The sequence below is a fragment of the Hakea prostrata genome, chromosome 7 (genome assembly GCF_041222555.1).
Source record: "Hakea prostrata isolate BN-2017 chromosome 7, UWA_Hpros_2, whole genome shotgun sequence".
NCBI lineage: Eukaryota > Viridiplantae > Streptophyta > Magnoliopsida > Proteales > Proteaceae > Hakea > Hakea prostrata.
In genome coordinates this window covers 1,621,537-1,646,846 of record NC_142606.1, presented here as the reverse complement: position 1 = coordinate 1,646,846, position 25,310 = coordinate 1,621,537, and the positions used below count along the sequence as shown (strand labels likewise).

The 25,310-nt window shown below is 38.2% G+C and overlaps 1 protein-coding gene across 3 annotated transcripts in view; it reads right to left on the bottom strand.

Annotated features, from left to right (window-relative positions):
• The window catches only part of LOC149008846 (yacP-like NYN domain protein), a 58,589-nt gene extending 36,325 nt beyond the window's left edge, over positions 1 to 22,264 (bottom strand). Inside the window, exons 1-7 of one of the 3 annotated variants that reach the window (XR_016174575.1) lie at positions 22,105 to 22,261; positions 14,893 to 14,964; positions 14,693 to 14,817; positions 14,400 to 14,560; positions 13,404 to 13,473; positions 6,244 to 6,298; positions 1,072 to 1,155 (exon numbers count right to left, since the gene is read on the bottom strand). Coding sequence is in view for 2 of the 3 variants with exons in the window: in XM_089162936.1 (XP_089019062.1) it covers positions 1,072 to 1,155; positions 6,244 to 6,298; positions 13,404 to 13,473; positions 14,400 to 14,560; positions 14,693 to 14,817; positions 14,893 to 14,964; positions 22,105 to 22,218 (681 nt within the window). In the remaining variant the exon portion in view is untranslated. Of the gene's footprint in view, positions 1 to 1,071; positions 1,156 to 6,243; positions 6,299 to 13,403; positions 13,474 to 14,399; positions 14,561 to 14,692; positions 14,818 to 14,892; positions 14,965 to 22,104 lie in introns of all 3 variants that reach the window. The other 2 variants (XM_089162936.1, XM_089162937.1) reach the window with 2 other exon arrangements.
• Positions 22,265 to 25,310: the final 3,046 nt, after the last annotated feature.

Here is a 25,310-nt window from a genome sequence, read left to right as displayed (position 1 = left end):
GTTGTAAAATTTTGAAGACATTTAAGTATTTAACAATTTATTACTTTGAATCTTTGATAGTTTGAACTTTGATCCCTTGTTGACTTGAATACTTGATGTGTAATGTTATTGTATTTGATACTTGATAGTTGATAAATGATAACTCATTAACTTGAATTACTTGATATCTTTACATTACAATATTACATGTTGTCTCTGTCTCTCTGACTCTCTAAGACTCTAAGAGACTAAGACTCTAAGTCTCTAACCTTGCATTTCATAGAATTTTGGTTTTACACATAGGGTCGACTTAGGAGACATAGTTAGGGTTATTTTCTCACAAATCTAAGGCCACCAATGTGTTCAAAAGGCTTTAAATAGGCTAAATACCAAGTTTCAATCCAACCAGAGCCCTAAAACCCACCGAGATGGGCCACCGAGACTACCGCCATTTTTTTGGTAGATCTCGACCGAGATCTCGCCATCTCGATCGAGATCTCGCTTTTCTTGAGTGGTGAGATCCCGCTCTCGAGCGAGATCTCCCACCATGGCCTTACCCACAATAAGTCCCCTTCCAGCCCCTCCCCCAGTCCCAACCTCCTAACCCTAGAAAACCCCATCACAGCCCTTTCTTTGTTCAACTGCAGAATTCTGCAATTCAAGTTTTTCTTGAACCTGCACAGAATTCCAAGAAAGAAAGAAACAGGGAAAGAGAGAGAGAGAGAGAAGAAAGAAAGAGAAACAAATTCAAGAAAGTTTCAAAAATCCACCCCAACCCCTCCCAAGCTCCACTGCAAGTCTCAAAACCCTACTCCCCCAGTCCCCCTTGCCGCAAGGTTCCCATCCCTTCCATTCCCTCCCTTTGTTTTAGAGAAAATAAATAAAAAAATATCATTATACCTTAAAAAGATAATCAACTTTACAATGAAGGGAAAACAACCATACTTCATTCTAACAAGAAGTCAAGGACACAAAAACATTTAAAAGTACTCGTAGTAGGTAAAAATGTGATTGTCAAAGAAGATAATGGAAGCAAATTAAGATCTAATAACTCATGTCAACAAACACCATCATTATCAGAAATCCACATACTGCTCCATGTGCTGCATGTTGCTGATGACGATCAGATGTTACAACCCAGACTTTTGGGCAGCCATCCTCCTTCAAAGCTACAATCTGTGCAAATAGAGATGATGCAATGTAACTAATGAACATTCATTGTATTCATAAAATCATTTTTTAAATAGATTCATGCTGAATCATTAATAGAGTAGGAGATCCAAAAGATCACCCTGCACAATGATGCAACATATAATGTTCCTATACAAATTAGGACACTGCTTGCCTGCTTGGGTTGGTCCAAACACAGTTAAAGCAATAAACAGGCATCATCCCGCCTAGATATTATATGTCGAATAAAAAGGGCATATAGTTTTTATAGGGTGCTAAATCTTACATTAATGTTGGAGCATAGGATTAGATACTAGGATTTATGGAGGGTGAGATTTTTTTCTACCAACTGCTCAGTGGGCCAATTTGTAACACACAAGGCCCTCAACACCATAGTTGTCATGGCGTCTAAGCATCTCTCTAAGGAGGTAGAGAAATAAGGCAAAACCAGGACGCCTTGACAACTATGCTAATACCAAATATTTCAAGAACTCGATTTAAGACCCAACTCAATCAACCAAAAAATTAAGTAGGAACAACCTCTGCAGAGTTGGTGCACCTTTCCTTTTTTTTCTTTTTCTTTTTTTTTTTTTGGGGGGGGGGGTTGAAATTGAAGCCAATTGGATGGGAAGCATACAATTAGAGCGAATTCTGAGATATACCAAAACCTGGACGAAATACTGAAACATTACCAAGATATTCAAGTTCCCAAATCACATGCCATATGATCTTGGAATTCCAAGAACAATATTTTTCAAAATCTTGGCAAGCTCAATCTATGCATAGTACAGAAGCATTGTCTATCAACAAAATACAAGAGTCAGAAAATCCAAGGAAGCCCCTATGCAAGTTTAAACTGTCCAAACTCATCAAACACATATCATGTTACCCAGGCGTGATAAAAAATTTGAAAATGTATTTTTCAAAACGTCTTCTGTGACTTCAGACTTTCTTTAAACTCTAGAGGTTAGCCTGCAGGCATTCCTAGATCTGCTTGTGCATTAACTCCTACTGGTTTTACACGATCATAAACCCTTCCAATCTTCTCATCTTCACCAAAACTGAGTTTCAAAGCTTCTTTGAAACTTCCCAATCCAACACCTGCCATTTATTCCCGTAAAGCCACTCCAGGGCTTCTCCTAAGGTGTTTTATCACCACCACCAATCTATGACTCACCTTTGATCTGGTGATCCCAACAGAACAGTAAAACTTCAAGAAGCCATTTCCGCACATCGCCTTCGCTGGAAAACATGGATAATCCAACGTCCATCACTTCCCACGGATCGGAACTGCTCTAATACCAATTTGATAAGAACCCGCGAATTGAACACGAAAACTAATAATACTTGATTATTGAAATAAAGATGAACAAACACTAACAAAGATAAACTAGTTACAATGCTGCAAGTCATCCCCACAGCACAAAGTTGTCCCTCAGCCTACGGCTGCCCAAACACTCACATAAAATAATCCATAACCTCTTCTCACATCTCACCACTATTTATCACCCCCTAATCAACCCTAATTCTCTCTCTATCCTCCATGTAGCATAATTCCGAGATCCCAGGGCCCTATCAGATACTGGCAACAATCCTACACTTTCATTCCACCCTTGGGACTTTTGATGTGAACCACCGAGACCCCCCCCCCAGTAGAGGCCACAAGAAGATCGAGGGCAGCAGCCTTTCTTCCCACAACCCCACTTAGGAGCCACAATAACAAGGGCATTTTGGTCATTCTTGAGGTACCGTACTACATCTAGCTTAGTCTCAAAAGAATCAGAAGCTCACCAGGACTCCAGATCTACTCTTACTTCGCTGATCGGATCACTCCTTGATGACATATGACAGAGTCCTTGTCCACCCAGGAGTCTTATTTTGAAGGGGACTCTTGTAGTCAAAGTCCTAGTAGTAGTTCGCAATCCTTTTTATCTCCAATTGTGGTCATTTGAATCCAGTTGTAGTTAGTAGTCAATAAGTCTAATTGGGAGTACAATTGTGAGCAGGGGTCATTTCAGTTGAAGGTTCATTTCAAATAGTATCCCAAAGTATCGAATTTTACTATGAGTTCTGTTTTGGCTATAAACTCAAGGGCAGAGAATGTAAACAATTCAGATTTGTTTATTATTTGTTTATTAAATAAATTTTGCAGAAGATTCCTAGCCAAGGAGGGTTTGAAGGGTTGAGTAAGGTTTCCAAGAGGAGGAAACCCTGCAGCAGCAATAGAGCAGTTCTTCTTCAGCTCAATTCAAGTTTTGCAGCAGCAGCACTTGTCCATCATTCCATCCCAAAGCTATAGCAAGTACCAAACCCCACCCCATTTCCCAACCCTAGAGCCACGCCCAGCCATCTCCATCTTCTCTCTAACCTTGCGGCATTCTTCTAGAAGCTTCCCAAGCCCTAACCTTAACCCTACTTTCCCCCAACCCAAAACCCTTATTCCCTTTGATTATAGCTTCAGCCCAACCTCAGTAACCTTCAGCAGCCTAATTCTTCCCCTCCCAAACCCCATAAATCATCCCTTGTTCATGCACAACCCCAAACCCTAGGTCAAAAACTGACCCAGACAAAATTTAACAAACCCTAAACCAGATAAATTATACTGGCTGAACCTAAGCATCATTCCTCTTCAACTCTAGCTGACTCAGAACCTAGAAACGCAAACCACAAGGTGAAAACCCCAATCCCCCATTGCTGCAGGCTCTAGAAACCCTAATTGAATCTGCTACTCATCAATAAAGCCTGTAACAGTGCCTTGGTTGACATCAACTTCTCTTGGAGTGGTCCTGAAATTTCACATCAGAATCCTTGCGTTCCAATCAAATCTATTTAAGGCCATACAAGAAGCAAGGCATATGCCATGCATACCTTTTCTCACCACTTCCCCTAAGGTCTTACACTAGCTCTTTTAGTTCGTTCAATTTTGGATAACATTACTCCTCAATATGGGGGCTTTGAAGGCCTCAGTGAGCATGGGAATGCCACCTCAAACAACTTTCTTTGTAGCTTGTCATTTATTAGAGCTACTCCTGAATAAGCTCTAATATGACCATTCCTTACTTTATCCTTCCTAGTTTTGCCACTCATCCATCTCAAACATCCTCACTTCCGCCAGACAGAGTTAATATATATGACATCCCTAACAGCCCAACAATCAGAACCATACATCATAGCTAGTCGAATGATGGTCTTACATTTAAATAAAAAAAAATTTGAGTTTTAAAGGAATATGTAGATCAAACAAAACCCTAGATACACCTCTCCACTTCATTCTACTTTATTCTCCAAGAAACATCATCTTCTGCATCACCTTGATTTACAATTGAGTCAAAGTACCTAAAATAACAGCTTTGCAGAATTTCCTCCTTTTCAAGTTTCACCACCTAATTATCTGTCCAAGCGTGACCAAATCTTTCACACTAGATATTCATTATTCGATATACTTAGTTTAAAATGCTTTGAATCTAAAGTTGATCCCCTTAGCTCTAACTTGGCATTAATCCCTCCTTGTGTCACATCTATCAAAACATACATGAAAGAACCTCATCTAGAATGTCTTTGGTCAAATCATCCATGATAAGTGCAAATAAATGAAGGCTTAAAGATGATCCATAATGCAACCCAATTGTAATTTGGGTATTCACCACTTGACACCCCCCCCCCACAAAACCGTTCTTAAAGTTGTCACTTAACAATCATACATATCCCTATTTCTCTATGTCCACGATTACTTGCAACATTTCTCTTCTCCAGCACATGCTGAATTAACTCTTCAGGGAAACTATCTAGGCCAATAAAAACCATACGAAGATCCTTACGCTCTCTAAACCTTTCCATAAGTCCCCTAATAACAAAATACCTATTTTTTTGTAGATTTTCCTGGCATAAAACCAAATTGGTTCTCCATATTAGTGAAATTTCATCTCAAATGGGTTTCAATTACTCTCCCCCATAATTTCATGGTATAACTCATCAATTTTATGCCACTAGAATTATTACAGCTTCGAATATCCCCTTCATTATAAATCGGTACCTCGGTACTTCTCCATTCATCCGGTGTTTTACTTGTGCTCATAATCTTATTAAATAGCTTGTCACTGAGCTAACACATAGTTCCTAAGCTCTTCAAACTTCTATTAGGATTTCATATGCACCTCGTGCCTTGCATACTTCATTTTCTTTAGCACTGCTTTCTACTTTGAACATCATAACTCTTATATATGTATCAAAATTGGAGCTGTGGTGGATACTGTAGTCTTCAGAGACACCAATACTATTTCAACCAGCCATTAAGAGTAAGAAAACTGGTTGTAGGACATGGAAAGGGACTAAGAATGTAGACAAGCTACAATGGTATAAATTAGCCAAAAAAAGAAACTAAGATACTTGTGGAAACAGAAGAGGTGCAGATATATGAAAATATCTGTATAATAATCCAGGCATAAAGAAGGGGAAAAACTATCAAGCCAAACCCAAACGAAGCAAAGAAAGAGTGGAGAAGACACTTCAAGCAATAGCGCTCTTTAGCCAATGTCACCAAAATACACAAGTCAAATATATACGAAAAATAAAGATTTCTAAAGTAAAGGAACTTTTAAGGATGATGAGAGTAGACAAGGCACAAGGCCCACATGAAGTCCAAACAGGAAGTGGGAAAAAGCTCAGGAATCAATACTTTATCTTGGCCATCCAAGCTGTATAAATTTATGGGCAAGAGGAAAATGCCAAATGAATAAAGAATTTATTGCTTTCTTTTTCAATTAACGAACATAAACCGAATAGCTTCATACTATATATTAAGTTACCAGATCCCATCAAAAGCAGTTGATTAAATGCTAATACACAGCCATTAGAAACATTCTGGGGGTGAATATTATTCGTTCTTTGTTCTTTAGAGTACAGACTAAAATATTTAACGTTGTGTTTCAATAACTTTTATATCAAAAATATAAATGTTAACACATGAACAGCTTTCCTCTAACCTCCCAAAAGAAAAGATTTTGTCCAGGTAGTAGTGTAACACAATAGGGTTTAAAATTTAGAAGTGAAGAAACTTCTCCACAAGAATCTGTAGAAGTGTTAGCATACTTTTACCTCTTTCTCAATCCATGCATCAGCACATGAATCACCAGAGAATACTACATCAATCCTGCAAAACATTATTGGAAAGCGAAGCATGAGCCAGTTGATGGGACACAACAATGATCTATGATATTCATAATATGCCTCCAGATTTACTCATAAGTCATAATTACCATTTCTTTAGCTTGTCTTCACAATATTATACACTGTAGTCGTTACAATTTTTCTAGGTCAACAAATAATTCATTATCAAAGAGGGAGAAGAAAATAGAAGAGCCCCGAAAGTGGGGTAGAGGAGAAAATGGACAAGAACTACCAAAGTGGAAATAATTGGAAGAAATTCCCAATAAGCAAAATATGCCTGCTCCTTGAGGAGTCAATACTAGAGTAGAAGAGAGCTGAAAGCTTGGCCTTGAAGCTGAAAGAGATGCAACTACAAATCTGTTTGATGAATAGGGAAAATTATAACTTCTGTCTGAGACACAGCCAGCTTTATTTATGATACAAAAGAGAACAAAAAGTGAACATTCATGGATGGTTACAAAACAGAATTACCCCAACCAATAATTCTAACCTCATACCATACTGCAAAACTCCCCCTCAAGGTGGTGCATAGATATCACACAAGCCCAACTCTAACACAGAGAATTAAATGAATCACTATTTAACCCCTCAGTAAAAAAATCATCCAAATTTAACGAAGGGTGTGCCTATCAGTCCCTGTTCTAGCTTCTGATGCAGGACCAAATTGAGCAACTTCTTTTTTGAAATCAACCGAGGTTGACATTGACATATACAAATCTATTGTTTCCCATGGACGATCTATTTAGGTCTACATGTTGAAATGTTGTGGACAAAACTGCCTCAATCACGATCTCTCTTGCTGCAGCAGAAGATGTACACACACTAGAAAAGAACAAGGAGAGAAGGCCGGAGGAGTCTCCAGCACCACTACTCCAATGCTTAAGTTAGAACTTGCCCAAGTCAATAGAGGGAATTTGACAGCAGAGTAATCACAATGGATTCAGCATGTCATTTTACCCTAGGATCATTGGTTTATAAAGGCCTTAGCTTAACTATGAGTTACCTTTATTCCCAGAGAATTAGATCAAAATGTATCCTAACATGCTTGGCTCGGTAATGAAATTATACGGAATTGGAAGTTGATCTATGTAATAGATATAGATGCCAATCCTTTGGTGAATCCTGGTCTGTGAGAGGGTGGTGAGATATTTATTCGTGGAGTTGTATCTAGCAAGTGCCTGTTGAGGCATGCCATACTATGACCATGGTAGAAGATCTTGCTCTCGAGCAAAATCGCCAACGTGAAAAACCGAGATCTTGACCATCTCGATAAAGATAATGCAATTTTTTGGCGTCAAATCGGTGGCCCAACTCAATGGGGTTTATGGTCCTAATTGGGATGAAACTTTGTGTATTTAGCCTATTTAAGGCCTTTTAAACACATTGGTGGCCTTGGATTTGTCAGAAAACAACCTTAAGCATGATTTCTAAGTCAACATAGTGTAAAAACCTAAAGGTTTTAAAATTAGGGAATTCAAGGTTATACAACATGTAATATAGAACCTTTAAGGCATACAAACAAAAAACAAATGTATCAAATGCATCAAATAACCTAAATGTCATCAAAATTCCATCCATATGAGTATCACAATCTCAATTTTCAAGAATAGAATAATAAAATTATACAAGATTAGAAGTTTTATATAAGTCATTAAATCATAAGTTCATAAGATAAGCAGAGAATGATTGATCTTCCTTCGACATTGTAGATGTGCTAAGAGTAGTTGCAAGTGAAAATCCAACCGAAATCCGCAAAAAAAAAATCGTAAAAAATTGAGAGTTCCAAGCGAGATGGCGAGATCCAAGGAGAGAAATAGCAAGATATGGTGAGATATAGCGAGATATGGCGAGATCTCGAACGAAATATCCAAACTCTCTACTCTTGATCTCCATCTCCTCTCGCTTCTTTGAAAAAGCGAGATAACTCGCGAGATCTCCCACCATGACTATGACTATACGCGCCTGAAGTGGAGAATATCTATGACTGTGGTGCATTCAACCAGGGTTTGAGATCTTGGTCTCAAAAGTGATGTAAGTCCCTCAAAAAAATAAACTTTTCAAACCATGATCTTGGCAACTGCTTCAAACCCATAGATGGACATGCGAAGTCCACACACTTTAGTAGATTCCCCCCGAGCAACAAACCCAAGAGGTTACTCCATATAAACTTCTTCAGCTAAGTCTCCAAACAAAGAGGCATTTTTAATATGTAACTAACAAGAGGTCATTCTAAATTAGCTATCAAAGACATCAAAATATGCATAGAATTCAAACAAGCTATTGAGGAGAAAGTCTACAAAAAAAAACCACATCTTAAGTCTGAGTATACCACTTGACAATCATCCGCGCTTTGAGGCGCTCTACAGATCCATCAAACTCATACTTAATCACAAATACCCAACGACATTTTACAATATCCTTACCAAGAGGCAAATCCACAAGAGTCCAACTATCCCTAAAGCGTAGAGCCTCAATTTCAAACTCCACAACAGCTTTCCAACCCGGATCAAAGAGAGCCTCAGTGTACGTAAACGAAACAATAATAGAAGACAAAGAAGAGGTAAGGGTACGAAAGTGAACTGACAAGTGAAGAGTAGTAACACAATGATAAATAGGATACACCACAAACGTCAAGAACAAAAATGCTTACCTTTCCTCAAAGCAATGGAAAGATTTACAAGATTATCGGATGGTGGAGGAGAACCTATAGAAGAAGTGATATCGACTGTTGTACCATCAAACAGTTTTTGTTTCTTCCGCCAATGATAGACTATTACCGATGGAAATTGAACTAGCACCTCATCCGGGCCACGAAGTACAATGGGTTCTTTAGGAATTTCACAATCTAGTTCTCCCTCAGGCATCTCAGAAGGAAACAATACAACTGCAAGTAAAGAGGGGTCAAACCAATCATCTTCAAACAACTTATTAGGGTCATAATACGATGTATCATAAAAGGTCACATCCGCTATGATGAATTGACGTTTGGCCAAAGGGTCAAAAACTTTGTATCCTTTTTGGTATCCAAAATAAGCTAAAAAAAGCACCTATGAGCTTTGGTTGAAAACTTATCCTTTGGATGGTGTAAGACATGCACATAAGATACACAGTTAAAAACTTTACGTGAGACAGAAAACAAAGGTACGTCCAGATACACAACTCGAAACGGCATTTCATCTTGCAACACTAAAGATGGCATTCAATTTATTAAGGTACAACATGTAAGGACAGCATCACACAAATATTGCATAGATGCACTCATATGGAACATAAGGGACTCTGCTACTTCTAACAAGTGCCTATGTTTTTGCTCGGCTCCACCTTTTTGTTGTGGTGTGTATGAGCAACTAGATTGATGAAGAATACCTTTAGAAGAAGATAGATCAAAAATCGCATTTTCCATATACTCCAAAGCATTATCCGTACAAAAAATTTTAACAAATGTATAAAATTGAGCAGAAATTTCAGCATTAAATCTGTAATAATTTTAAAACTTCACTTCGATCTTTCACTAAAAATAACCAGGTAAATCTGGAAAAGTCGTCGACAAAAATGATAAAATGATTAAATATTGAAAACCCAAATGATTAGGGATACGACAAGGTCCCCAAACATCCGAATGTACTAAAAAAATAAGCTTGTACTTCTAGGTTCACTTCTAGTGAGAAAACATGTCCTATGATATTTACCTAAATTACATGGCTCACTAAATTGACTTAACATCCTTGCAATCAAGAACAACCAAATGAACCAATCTAAGCCTACTAGGAGAAAGATTAGCCAAATGATAGTGCTAGTACAATGGCGACATAGTGTACGTCTTTGCAAGCGAAGTGTCAAACTTAGTCAAATAGTACAGTCCATCTGTCTCAATTCCTCCATCAATCCTCCTTCTAGTCAGAAGATCCTGAAATTTAAAAAAAGAAAAAAATGAAAAAAACAACACAGGACGGCTTAAGCAATAGTACTATCAGAAATAAGATTTACAGGAAATTGTGGAACAAATAAAACAGAGGAAAGGTTCAAATTTGGTATAGGGGATACACTCCCGTGGTTGACAACGGAAGACTTTTCACCATTAGACATAACAATAGGAGTAGGGTTAAGAAACTTAGACAAATTTGAAACCGTGGATGAAATATTTGTCATATGTTCAAATTCCCTAGAGTCTGCAATCTAGGAATCCGAAGCATAAGCCTTAGTAGATATACCTGTATGGGCAAGATTGGTGATGGATGTATTTTGACTATGCTCTAACTATTGTAGAAGCTTAAGGATTTGAATGAGGTCAACACTAGGAGAAAATGAACTTATAAACGCCACCGAGCATATACAAATGAGTAGTCATTGGTATTCACTCCAGTCGATGTTGTCATATTAATATAGTTTTCTGCCCACTCCGGCTGGCCATGTTAGTCCTTATAATTTTCTCCTATATGATTTTGCTCACCACAGTAAGAGCACACTCGATTTTCTTTTGTTAAATGTGGAGAGGGAGTTCGACCTCCTGCCCTTCCTCTTCCTCAACCACTGGCTCGTAAATGTGAGGGATAAGAGCCGTGGCTTGCAACCATTGCTGAATTCTCCTTGCTTCCTTGTGCATCCTTTTGTCAACTAATGCATAATAACCTGTAGAAAGCACCACTCAAGATAGGTACAATTTCAGATGTCAAAATTGGACTTTGACTTGTCAAAAATTCCGGATCCAAAGCACCCAGGAATTTTGAAACATAGAATTCAGCCTGTTATGTCTTTAAATTTCCAGATTGGTAGTAAGGGGCCATTGTTGATGCAGTTCTTCAACTAATTCTTTAAATCCACTATAATATTCCATCAAAGAGTGACCATTCTGTGAGTAATTGAACATCCGATCATATAAATCATAAATTTGTAAAATATTTTTCTCTTAACCAAAGGAATTGTGCAAGTCCTCCAATGTCTGCTTAGATGTGTCATAAAACATGATGTTATTTGCAATAAGGGAATCAACACTATTCCAAATCCATACCTTTACAACAGCATCTTCACGAGTCCACATTTCATGCACGGAAACAATGGTTGTATCGTTCGAATCAACCTCAGGACAAAAAATTACTTTCTAATTTGGTAGAACACCTAAACTTTCTAATTTTGTAACAACTTTTACTTCAAGCTAGTACTTTCTATTTTGGAGACAGCTTGCACTCCAAGACTCCACAATTCTGTTCCTAGAACTTCAAACCACCACGACTTGTTCCCCAAGCAATTACTTGGCTATCGCAACACAATGCTCCTTGGGTGAAATTAGCAATGTCTACTCTAGCATCTGTGATCTGTCTCATACCAAATACTTGTTAATGGGGCTGCCCGTGGCACAATCATTCCTACCCATGGGGTTCATCAAGCAGATCCATTCTTACCAGCCTAGTTCATTTTGCGCTCGCACGCATTGAGACCCCCTGGCGGTACACTTTCTTTGGTTTCAGATTCAGTCAATCCATTAACATTTATGTGGCGTATGGATCTGTTATGTTCTGAGAGAATGCAACGCCACACTTCAGATCTCCTTGCCTCTCTTTCATCGCCCAGATGTGCTGGTCTGGGATGGGGGGCTGCAAATGGTATTTTTACAGTAAAAAGTGCATTCAACATGTTGTCTTCTTCTGCTGCAAAATTGACTCATACGCACCAAGCTTCAGCGCCTATAATCCATCATTGGCAGCTCGTCCCAACTGATGTGTGGAAGGGCTATATGGCGATGTAAAACTACACCAAAAATACATCATTTATTATGGAGGGGGTGGGCAAATGCTTTCGCAACATGGGCTGAGCTGAGTCCTCCAAATATTGGAGTTGATCCTCACTGTCGTCGCTGTAGTCTTCTTGAAACTCCATCGTATGTGTTCTTGGAAAGTGACTACGCCAGATTAGCGTGGTTCAGGAGTAATAATAGCATTGCCAGAGCAGGTTTTCTTCAACATAACCTAGTGGATTGGACACTCGGTTGGCAACGCCTACAGCAACAATGAAAACAAGGGGCTCCATTTCAGGTATCCCATGCAAGCCTTCTAATCTGGTACCTTTGGATTACACATAAGAACTTGGTATTTGGACAGCGGGGGGACCTGATGAGATATCACTGCAGCATAAGGCCTTCCAAGAGTTCCTTTCCACCCAGCCTTGTTTAAAACCACCAGTGGCTCAATCACAAGTGCAGCGACAGATGTGGAGTCAACCACCAAAGGGATTATTTAATTGCATTACAGATGCAGCATTTGGTGAGAGGGCTGGACATACAGGTGTGGGTGTTCTATTCCGAGGGGATTCAAGTGCTATAGTCTTTGGCATTTCATTGGTTCAGTACGGTAGAGGTGTCATACATGAAGAGGCAGCAGAACTTAGATATGGGCAACAGCAGAGGGCTGGTAGTGGATTGGACCAAGCCATTCTTGAGACAACCAGTCTTCGGTACACCATGTTCTACAGGTTGCACCCACATTTTATCTAGTGTGCTGTTGGACAATATCTTTGATTTGCAGCGGCTGTTCATAAGTTGTTCCTTTAATTATGTTCCAAGGGATTCCCTGGCTCGGAGGGCTTTGTCATTGACAAACACGACATTGTAGCCCATTTCCACTCCACGGACACGGGATCTCTCGGATGTTCCTGTACCATGGGCTTAGCTTGTTGTTCCTAAAGGCTTTCTTTACCGCAAAAAAAAATAATAATAATGACAATGATAATAATAAAAACAACAACATAATAAATTAAGACAGACACAGAAATCATATTAGTACCAGCCAATGTCTCCTGTAGAGGACCACTAAGTTTACTCCTTCCCATCAATAAGATGCTACTTCTCAAAATAAATTAAATGATTAGCAGCAGACCAAAATGATAGGCAACTTTCCTGGAATCAAAGGGAAAATTCTGCACCAGCTCTCATCTACACATGTAAATAGCAAAAATTTACTGGCAAAAAGGACAATCTTAGAAGTTTTAAGACCAGGGAAGGAGCAATTGATGTGTTTGTAAAGAAGCAGTACAAAAATAAAACACAAATATAACAAATTAAGACAGATACATAAATTAGGCTGACATAGCAGTACCCGGCAAATGTCTCCTTGTGGGTTGGGAGTCCAGACATCATAGCGTCAAAAACCACAACCACTTTCACCTCTGTAATATTTCATGAAAGGATGGAATGAGGCAACAAGAACAACAGGTAAAGAATTACAAATCAACTGTACCAGTTTAATTCCTGAAGCAAATAGATACTTGGCTATTACACAACTTCAGTGAAACTCTTAACAAAGCAATCACAGACATTCCCCAATTAAGTGGGCTTACAAACTTGGGAATAAGATCTGAAGTTCAGTGATGTCATCAATATGCATGCACTCTGTGCTAACCATGGTCCCTAACAATGGCCACACTAGGCATCCATGTAAGGCACAATATGGAAGTAGAGATCAGAAGGTTTGTGACACTTAAGCAAAAGGAAACCTAATGCCAAGTAGTTAATGATCCCTCGGCAATTACTCCTGAGATTTTGGGTGCGAATTCACTGTTGTCTCACCAGTACATTGGTTAAAAGACTTTAAATCATATTTTGCTTCTAGGAATATAGCAGTTTAGTTCTTCCAACAGGAGACCTGAAACAATAAGACAGGTACCAAGGTGAAACAAACATATGCTCCACACTCAAATCCAACTATGCTAAAAGAATACTGTCCAATTTGAGGGTGGTGAGGGAGGGAGAAATATTGCTTAAAGATACCTTACAACTGTGAGAACATTGCGCAAGAAAGGAGAAAAACTTCAGCCAAAAAAAGTTGATAACCACATAATAATAATTGCAAATGTAAAAAATGGGCAATTTATTAAGAAAAGGAACTCATTTTATTACTATACACATGGTAAAAATAACAAACTACACCTTCAAATAATAACGGGAAGCTGTGGAAAAACTAGACTTATGCAAAAACAACTACACCAAAAGGCCCAAGGCTCACTGGGCCTTTTGTAAATGATTAGTTCCCTGGAAAATGTACATGTCATTACATGATTTGTCAAAACTTGCTTGTGAAATACATAAACATAACCTTGCAGCAAACTGAACGTTATCAGTTCATCAATAAGCTTTTGACGAGCAATATCGAGCCTTCCATTCATAAAATGCTTCTTCAATTTCATCCAATATCCACAGACATTGTACCCATCAACAAGCAAAACTGGGACTGCATTGTCCACACCCTGGTTTGTACTGTCAAATGAGAAAGACTGAGAGATGGAACATCATCCTTCACATGAAAGATCACATTTAAAGGACCTCTCAAGAGATTAGCATTAAGCAATTTACTATAGAAAAATAGGAGAAAAAAGATAGAAAAATTACTAGTAAAGTGTCATGGTGGGGTCCCTATAGAGGTCCACATCATCTGGATGATCCTCCTTCTGCACCTTCTTTCTACGGTAACTAGTAGCAGGCTTAGGTGTATTGGACTTTCGTCTTTGAAAATCCTACAAGATTTTTGCCACATAAAATGTAAATTTGGGATTTCAAAGCAATTACCTTCATAATGGCGAGTGACATACCCTCCACAACCTTAAAAACTGCAAATTCTGCTTGACATTTGATGTTATCCGTGGAGGAGTTGGATCAGAACCCTGAACACCAAAATTTATCAGAAGTCATATGAAGCGACACAATCTCACATCTAAATATTAATCAAAGATTTGTTATTTCTATCCAACCATAAATTAAAAGAAGATAGCGTAGTAACCTAAAGTTATCTTGACGAACAAAGAGGGCGAAGAATATTGGGGATCATACAAGTGACTTCTGTACAGATAAGCTAAATTCAATTATTTATAAGAAGGTAGGTGCTTAATACATGTTACAGTTGCCCCAGTCTCAAAATTACCAAAATTGCAAAAGAAGAAAACCATAATTGTCAAAGTGGCAAGCAACCAAAGCGATTGGGGCTCCGTCTAGGCGATGAGGTGACAAAGCGGCGCTTAGGCGGCAATAAAGCGACTAAAGCGGTTGGGTCAAAATTTTTAATACAAATACTTTTTATAATAAGCTAAACAAACATTCAACAATCACATTCAACAATATTATTCATATATAGTTTAGTGAAATTATTTTACAATTTATTTTTTACATGACTTTTTTCTTAAATATATATGAATAATATTTGAATTCGAATCAGAATTGATGTATCCATTTTTTCCTTTTTTTTACCAAATAGTGCCGACATGATAATTAATAGATCTCATTATTCCGATTTCCAAGTCATTGTTTATTTAATGATTCATTGATTATCGATGTTGAGTATGGCTCATGCTTCACATTCTGTTGCCGACAGGCACTTTGAGACTCAGAGTTAATTTGCAAATTGGGCCTCGATTCCAAAATGACTCACCTACATAAATTTATATATGGCTTTCAGAACAAATTATGATTAAAAAAAAGTAATAAAAAATAATATGTTACAAATTACAAAATGTAAAAAAAGTGGTTGCTTTAGCGTTTAGGTGGCAATAAGGCGTACAAGGCGGTAAAGCGGTAGAGCCTAGGCGAAAAAGCAGCCAAAACTCAGTTTGTCAATTAAGCGGTGAAAAATTAGACGGCTTAAAAACCGCTTTGCCGCCTAGGCATCGCTTTGACAACTATGAAGAGAACAGAAGATTGAGGAGGAAGAAGAAGAGAATGAAGAAGAGGGGAGAGAGGTTGCACATGATACTCTCCCCCTCACGTAGCACTTTATTAATAGCAAAGTAACTAATCCAAGTCTAGCATTTATTTCTGAATTGAGTCACAGGTTTCTAAGGCTAGACTAGAAACTAAAACTAGACTAGGGTTGCTTGTCAAACAAATTAGAAAAAATACAAACATAAACCAAAATTGAAAGTAATCTCATAATCCAATAAGTATAAGCAAAGGAAATAAAATAAAACCTGGGACAGAATAAAATCATACATCCTAATCTAAAGTGATAAAGCACACATATCTTAACACTTCCCCTGAAGCTGGAGTATGCACATATCAAAGGCTTGAAATTAGAAAAATAGGAAAATATGCTAAAAACGTCATAATCTTCAGGCAAGCACAAGCAAACACCAAAAAAAACTGAGAGAACTTTGCCCAGGAGATAATCAGAGCAAGTAGCAACTTGGATAAATGGTCTTCACATCGAACAAATCATCCAACAATGAGAACAATAGGCAGCAGTGAGCATGAGTGACATCCATAAACATAGCAGCAACAATAATATCAAAAGCACCATCCAAATAATGTCAATAGTAATTAGTAGCAATTGTCTCAAAATGTAGCATCTCCAATGGCCTTATCACATAAGGCGGGTAGTAAGCAAGAATCTCTCCATAAGAGAAGATAAAGTGCAGCCACAATGTCCACATGAGTGGATAAAAAGTGGAACTCCAACTTCCACACAATTAGATAGTGCAACTTCAATGTCGGCACATAGTACAACTCCAATGTCCGCACATAAGGTCTTCACACAACGGTAAGTAATAGATAGTAGGTAGTAATTCTACTCAACAAAGGTGAAATAGAGCCACAAACAAAGGTCTTCATAAGTCAAATATAGGCTACTATGAGTTTGTAAACCAAATAGGTAGTATAGGTTACGGCAGAACAAGTAGATAATAGGCAACATAGGTTACTACAAGCCATGGTTTGAAAACTCGCAAGATCTCGACTCAGTTTCTTAAGAAACCAAGAAGAGTTCCAGTGTGAAACTAAGAAATACAAGATCTCGGCTGAGCTCATTGCTCAACCTATATTTCAGTAACCCTACCCTATAAACAAGCCTAGTCTCGATCGAGATTGAGTCATCCCGACTTGATCTCAACGTCTCTCGTGCCTATGTTGTTTCCTCTAGCAAAATTTGTGGTTTTTGCCGGAATTCTCATGGGAGTCTTAGTGAAGACATGACACGCCCCTGGGAGCAAGACATGTAGAGGAAAGAGAGGAGGGACCACAACCAACTGCTGCTGGTGGAGGGATAAACAAGGGGGATCGTGAAGAATGGGAGCGATTATTTAGTGGGGAAGCTTAGGGCATAGGGAGTGGCCTTGAGTTGTATCGAGTATCGACTCTCATGTCAATCTTTGATCTATCTACTTTGGTAGGTCCCAAGGTACTACAGAGCTGTGTTGGGTTTTAGGTTAATGTGATGGGTTGGGCCCATGGGGGTTTAATGTGAATCCAATTCTAGGGTTAGAGTTTCTTGGCAAGATTCACCCAAAAATCTTCGACTTACTGAGCATCTTTCTCCTAAGTCATTGAATGGAATTGAAACAATTAAAGGTGAGCGAGAAAATTGGTTAGTCAATAGGCTGTAAATAAATTGGCTATGGGGTTTAATGTGAATCCAATTCTAGGGTTAGAGTTTCTTGGCAAGATTTGCCCAAAAATCTTCCAACAAACTAATGGTCAAACCTAGGTGGGAAGGACAATTTCGTTAAATATTGTAGGAAGAACAAGGAGATAAAATTGGGATAAATGGGTAGGGCTTCGGTAAGATTGGTTTAATAAAACTGAATAGGATGGAATAGAAATAATAGAGAAGGAAAGAAGGATGAAGATCTAAATATGAGATAGATCTTTCAAAATCTTTCTTGAATCTTTCCTTCTCTTCTCTTTCTTTCTTCCTTGTTTATTTTCTCTTTTTCCTTCTTTTCTTCCCTTTCATCTTTCTTTCTTTTCGATCTTTTTTTCTTCTTTTGTTTTCTACCTTTTTCTTTCTATTTCAGATCTGTCACAAGGCAGAGAGAGGAGAGAAAGAAAGTTCAAGAGAGAAGACGGGGTGGGGGTTAATGCAAAGGTAGGGGAGGGTGGGGAAATAGCTAAACTGGATCATCACCCCGTCAGGGGAGCACTCTATGCTCCCCGACGGCTTTACCACCACAAATCATGTGGTACGTATAGGTAAAAAATAATAAAATAAAAAATAAAAAAACCCATCACCCAACCCCTGGGTCCCCCTGTATTTATGGTGGTAAAGCCGTCGGGGTGCACAGAGTGCTCCCCCGACGGGTAGCTGATCCGGACTCGGCAAAGTCGTGAGGGCCTAGGGAGGGAGCTAGGGCCTGCCGGTGTTGGGGGGGGATGCTGCTAGGGTAGGAGGTATGTCAAAGACAGTGTAATGTCTCCCAATGGGTATAACATTCACGGCTGACCGGGGATCTATCTGTATTCTGTACTCTTGCTTGGGAGCGCGATTTCCCTACATAGCCAGTGATGTATATCGGGCGATTGTTCTTCATCTTCCCAAGAAGCTGATCCTCATCCAAATAAGGATATATTTGCCACTCAACCCCTGCATAGCGACAGCGTGGGGGGGGGTTGGGTTTCTGGGTTGCGCAGACAATGAGGAAGGAGAAGGAAGAAGAGAGAAGTGGAGGCAGGGGTTGGGGAGGGGAATTACTCACTGGATTGCTGGAACCTCTTGAAGAATGCTTGCTGGATCTGTTGATGGCTGCTGTTGAAGATGACTGATTGCTGGAACTTAAAGAATTACTGCTGTAGTTGAAAACTAAAAATCCGCCAAGGACCCCTCAAAGAGACCCCAACTTGTTTTCCCACAAGCAAAATTCAATCTTTATTCAATGCAGACCAAAGCTTACATCCATGTGTTGGCCTATTTATAGCCTTACATCAAAAAAGAAAGAATTTGTCTCAATTCTTTCGCTCAAATTGGGAGACTGTATCTTGACTCAACTAGACTTAGAAACCAACTTAACTAGGGTTTCGTTTAAGAGTTAGGTTACCCTTTTACAATTAATTAACAACCACCTAAATAAGTTCTTTTCTAAATAAAAGAATGACTTATTTAAAGAGCCTTCTTAAGAAAAAAACTCCTTACCCAAGTAAACCACAATCACTAATAAAGACAATTTCCAATTAAAAACAAACACCTAAAAGATAGGAACTCTTCTTGTAAAAGAGTCTTATCTTATCTACAACTTATCCAATTGAAACAAACTCAAACACAACTCAATAAAATGGACTGGGACTCTTCTAATCAAGCTGAAATTCTGGAATTTAGATTCCAAAAGTAAAATAGGGTCAAAAATACCCAAATTATCTCTAAAGTAGGGTTCGGCCAGCTTGCTTGGCTGGGTCTCGGGGCCCACTCTGGGGTTAGGCGAGGGGGGGCAATCCGTGTTTGCATCAGGTTTCTTAGGATACTTGACAACCCCTATCTTGGCATCAAAGACAGGCAAGGCCATCATCCAACCCAATATAGCAGGCCCACGCAATCTGACTTCATTGTGTAATTGAACCCTAATTCCTCAAGCCCTTTGATCATCGCCTCTAAACCTTCCCCCTGTCCTGAGCTTTGGCAGCCGCAGTGAGTGTGCCAAACCACTCTCTATAGTCTACGGCTATACCATTCTGGCCGAGGGTTATCACCGTTTCTTGAGGCACCTTCTTCTGCAATGAGCAACACCTTTGTCCTATAGCCACTTTCAACCCAAACCAAGAACGAATAGGATCCTCCAAATTGACTATGATTTTTGGCAATTGGGACTTGAGTCCCACCATCTTCCCTCGCATCAGGTACATGCACAACTTAACCCTAAATTTCTGGTTATTCTTCTCTTCTTTCTCCATGAGTCCATGTCTTGAACTATGGAAGATAATTTTGAATCGAGGGCAAACAGTTGCCCTTTGAGTTCCCCCACAGTAGTTGCTAGGTCTTCACTCTCCCCTCTATTCTTCTTCCGACCAATCCCTAGTTCACTTTCACATGACAGCTGTAGGTTTATGGGTGAAATCGAATTTTGCTTGGCAGCTGGAACTACTACTCCAAGCAGCGAATGGTCAAGATGAAAAGTCGGGTCTCTGATTAAATTGTCATCGTAGATTTTGCCCATGTGCAAGAAAAAAGAATTTTAAGTGAGAACAGACTCGGCTCAGTTCGCACAGTTCAGAACGAACCATTACAGAAACAAAACTCTATTTGAAAATAAAAAATAAAAAAATTCTGTCTTCTTCCTTATCGATTGGAATGCAAAGAACCACAGAAAATCAAGAGGGTTTGCCTTAGAAATAAACCCCCTACGGTTTTGGAATTCACTGGCACCTTGATTAATTTCTGAGTATTGCTCGATCACTAGAGGAAATTCTTTCAAACATCGCATACCAACATCTTTGGCATCATTAAGCAAGCATTAAGAGTCGCTGCTACGGACTATCCAAAGGAGTTCTTGAGCAGAAGGATGGAGTTTGCGGAGAAACTACATGTCTTCAAATACCGGTGCTCTTCTGATGAGTCGACGGAAGAGGAGGAGAAGATCAGTTACACAACCAGCAGTGATTTAAGCAAAAGAAAGAGTGTAAGATCCAGTAGTGACAGTAATTTCATGGGTTCATCTGATACGAAGAATTCTGGTAACACAAAAGTTTTAGTTGTGGCTGAAGAAGAGAAGCTTAGAGCCACTACGGAGGAAAGATAATTGACATACTAGAAGAATGTCTGAGAGATACTCCATAAATTAATCAAGGTGCAGTGAATTCCAAAACCATAAGGGTTTATCTTTAAGGCAAACCCTCTTGATTTTCTGTGGTTCTTCGCATTCCCATTGATAAGGAAGACTACTTTTTTTATTTTTTACTTTCAAATAGAGTTTTGGTTCTGTAATAGTTTGTTGTGAACCGTGCGAACCGAGCCGAGTCTGTTCCCACTTAAAGTTTATTTTCTTGCGCATGGGCAAAATTTACGATGACAATTTAATGAGAGACCCAACTTTTCATCTTAACCATTCACTGCTTGGAGCAGTGCCACGTAGGCACCTGGCCAAGCAAAATCTGGTGAAATCAGGTTCGACACAAGTTGCAGCCCATTCCAAGTTTCCTAATCCATCCAAACCCGTCATCTAACAAGAGTATCTCTAAATTTTGCCCCAGGTAAAATTTTCCTGTTAAACCCATACCTAACCTAATTTGGAACCAGTTAAAACCATCTCATCAACTACAACACTGATGATAAAGAAGCCTAATTGAGATCCCATAACCATAACCTTGCTCTATACCCTACCAGAGCCCAACCTAAGTTGGCCATTGAAAAAATAATAGCAATAATAATAAGCATTTTGCGGTAACCCTTCACCTAATTGTTTCAGTGGCAGTGGCTGCAAGGCATATGGTTTCTTACTCTTAATCTGAATGAAGTCTGCTGAACAAAATGCATTGTGATTTCCTCTTTAGTGGATGCACCAAAGTATGAACCGAGTTCTCCAAAAGGCTTTCTTCAAAGAAAACTGAAGTCTTCTAATTACAGACAAGGGAACTCAATGGTGAATCATGGCATCTAATAGAATCTTACGGATGAAATGTTGAAACATCGTATTAAATACAATGGATCTCAAAGGTAAATTAATTATCTCGGAACACGACTGATTTGCACAATCTGTGATTTATCTTAGTTCACGAACTCTCATTGAAAGGAATAAAACTACAAGTATGAGTAAACCAGTGCGAAATATGGATAATTTCTGCACTTCTGGAATTTTCTTCCTTAAATTAATAACGATCTTATCTTAGCTCTAGGGAGAGAAAAATTCTAGTACCGTAATGTTACAAATTACAATGACAGCAACAGATCACAAGTACCTTAATCAATTTCTGAACATCTAGTTCCTACTCAAATAAGACAACCTAAATAATAAATAATGAAAAACGAAAATAAAATCTTCCAATTATGAAAATAACGCAAACAGACTCTGGTAGGGTTTCGAAGATACGGGTTACGACAAGATGAAGAAACAAACCTTATCAGAACCTGTGTCGGATGTCCGGCTTTTGGCCCTGACGTTCGCTGATAATGAAGACGAGAGTGCAGAACAGGAAGGAGGTGGGGAGGGGGAAACTACGGCCAATTTCATCGGAACAGCGAACAGGTTTTCTCTTTTAACAGCAAAAATATATATGTATATTAAGAAGGGGACACACAAGTTTTTTTTCTTTTTTCTTTTTTTTTTTTTTTTTTTTTTTGGGTAATAAAGGGGACACACAACTGAAGTTACAGACAAAAGATATCCTAGCCAAGAAGTTGAAATGGGCAACAACGCCCTCCAATTGACTCAGTCCGTTCCGAAATCCGAACCGCAGCTGCAATCCGTTGGATTTTTAACGGCTCCGTTTCATCCGATTGACCGTTACATAGTGAACATATGTCTTATTCTAATCTTGTGGTTAATATTTTTTCATTCATCTCCAATATATTTTTTCTCGGCTCTCCGCTCTGACTTCCTTTTAAAAAAAAAAAAAATTTGAAATTTCTTTTTCCTTGGCCCCTGGTTTCATAGACCCTCCCGGTCTCTTTAAAAAAAAAAAAAAAAATTGAAATTTCTTTTTCCTTGGCCCCTTATTCCAAAGACCCCTTGAAGTAGAAGAAAAGAATAATAAAATTTTGTGGGGCGACCTTTTAAGCACTCCAATTGGTATTTATATTTGCCTTAAGCTCAAATGGATGGTTGGCTTGAGGTTAAATACAAGAGATGGATGTATTGGACTCATGCATTTGTGAAGTTGGATATGAAAGATTTTAGTGCAATCTTTGGCATGGATTGGCTGGCAGCTCACAAAGTAGCCATTTCATGTATTGATGGGGAAAGTTCGATTTCATTCCGTTGATGGCCTTGTTTTCGAGTTACTGGTGATGTGGGAAAACATCGCGGAGAAGACTATAGTGGTGGCACTCCAAACAAATGAACTAGTGGGGGTGCTAAACTATGGGCTTCCATAAGAGAAGAAGCTGTATGCGAAGTTTTCCAAGAGTAAATTTTGATTTTCGCAAGAAATGTTCTTGGGTTATGTTATAACTACGGATGGACTCAAAGTAGATCCAGATAAGGTCAAGACAATGGCGAATGGCATGTAACATCCAGTACCTGCATTTATTATTATTATTATTATTATTATTATTATTGTTATTATTATTATTATTTGGTAAACATTACTTCATTTAGATAACTAAAGAAAGTACAGACAGAATTGCATGAACACATAAGGTTCGAAACGAACCAAGGAGCAGAAAGTGACCAAAATGTCGTACGTGCAATAGACAGGGTCATCCAGGCTAAGGGCAGGGTCGAGCCCAAAAATGATCACGCCCAAAGAACCCTTAGAACAAATACTGTAACAACTACGGCAGCAAAAGAAAAACAATACGCCTCAAGGGCGGACATACAACACGCCTCATAGGGCGGACATACAACACCCTCATAGGGAGACATACAACCTGCATTTATTACTACATGACAGAAAAATGAGATTTCATTAGAGTTGAGAAACCATGCATATGTCTATACATTTCCGTCTTTTCCAGGTTGGGTTCGATAAAATGACAAACGGAACGTGGGAACATGGGTTATACCGAATTCATACCGTACCATGTACCGAATCGTTCCGTTTTTGTCATACCGATTTCATACCGAAATGTACCGACCATTTTTAAAATACTATTTTCATATCGTACCGTGTAAATCCAGTAAGCTATGGTTTTGGTATGACGGTTTAAAATGCGGTACCGTACCGTACCGAATTATCGATACCGTACCGTATTGATACCCTTAGCGCTATGTGATAATTGAGATAAAAGCTAGGGTTCATAACTAGACTGACACCATTAATACATTCATTTTTTTACCCAAAAAAAAAAAATCAAAATTTAAATGTGGAGGAACCAAAATACCCCTGAGGTTATTTAATACATTGTATTATATTTATCCCATTTTTTTGTATATATATATATATATTAACCATATAATTAATGCTTAATGCCAATGATCTCCTTTTTATTTTATTTTATAACAAATAAACGGGGTTTAGCAACCCTGAAAAAGAAAACTACTCAAGTATGCAAATCTTATCCGCCCGTAGGATCTCCTCCAATTATCTCTTTTTAAAACTATATATATGAATATAATGTATTAAATAATTTGAGGGACAATGTGGTCTTTTCATGTGTTTGAAATTTGAATATGCTTCAGCTAACGGTGTTATTTTGCTTAGACCCACAAGTAATATATTGCATTAAGGAGACTTAACATTAATTTATGGTTAACTAAGGTTGTGTTTGTTTGCTGGGAATAAAGGTGGGCAGGAAAAAAAATCTAAAAAAACAAAAATTTTAATTAAAATTTAAAAAGATGGTTTGTTTGATTGATGGAGGTGAGAAAGTTCGAGACAAATTTTTATAAATAAAATGAACTTGTATGGTGAGGTACTGACGTGGCATATTAATTTTCTCATCTCATGATTTTTTCAAAATCTTACAAAATAATTTAGGAGTGTAAACAGATCGGATTCGGATCGGAAGTGATATATCCATATCCGCATCCTATTATATTCGGACGGATTCAGATAATATCCTCTCGGTTTTCGGACGGATTCTGATTGAATACAAGTTTTCGACTACCTGTTTACATCTTTACCTTTTTATTTGTGAGGGTTAGGTACTTAGGTTTGAAATTTAATAATTTAACAACTTTGGTAGCTATTTTAATAGAAAATAGTCACATATTATATGCAAAAATTATAAAAATAAAAATAATAAATCTAAATAAGTAACTTAATCGGATAATTTTATCGAACGATTAATATTCGGTAAGAAAGGAGTATACCATATTCGCATCCTATTAATAATCGGACGGATTCGAATACCCTTAAACGGGATGCAGATGCGAATTCAGAACCGGATTTTGGTTATCCATTTACACCTACAAAATATGTTGAATTTTATAAAAAATGTAAAAAGCTAAAAATCTTTACAAAAAAAAACTCATATTTAATATTTTTTTTACAAAATTTATTCATTACTTTTATTTCTCTTTCATTCCATTACACGTAGTTTCAATTCTTTTTATTTTAAATTTTTGTTTTTCATGATTTATATGTAAAAATAAAAAAATAAAAGAGCCGATGGCCACTTTTAATCCTGACCGTTAGAACTCCTATCCTCCACCAAATGTAC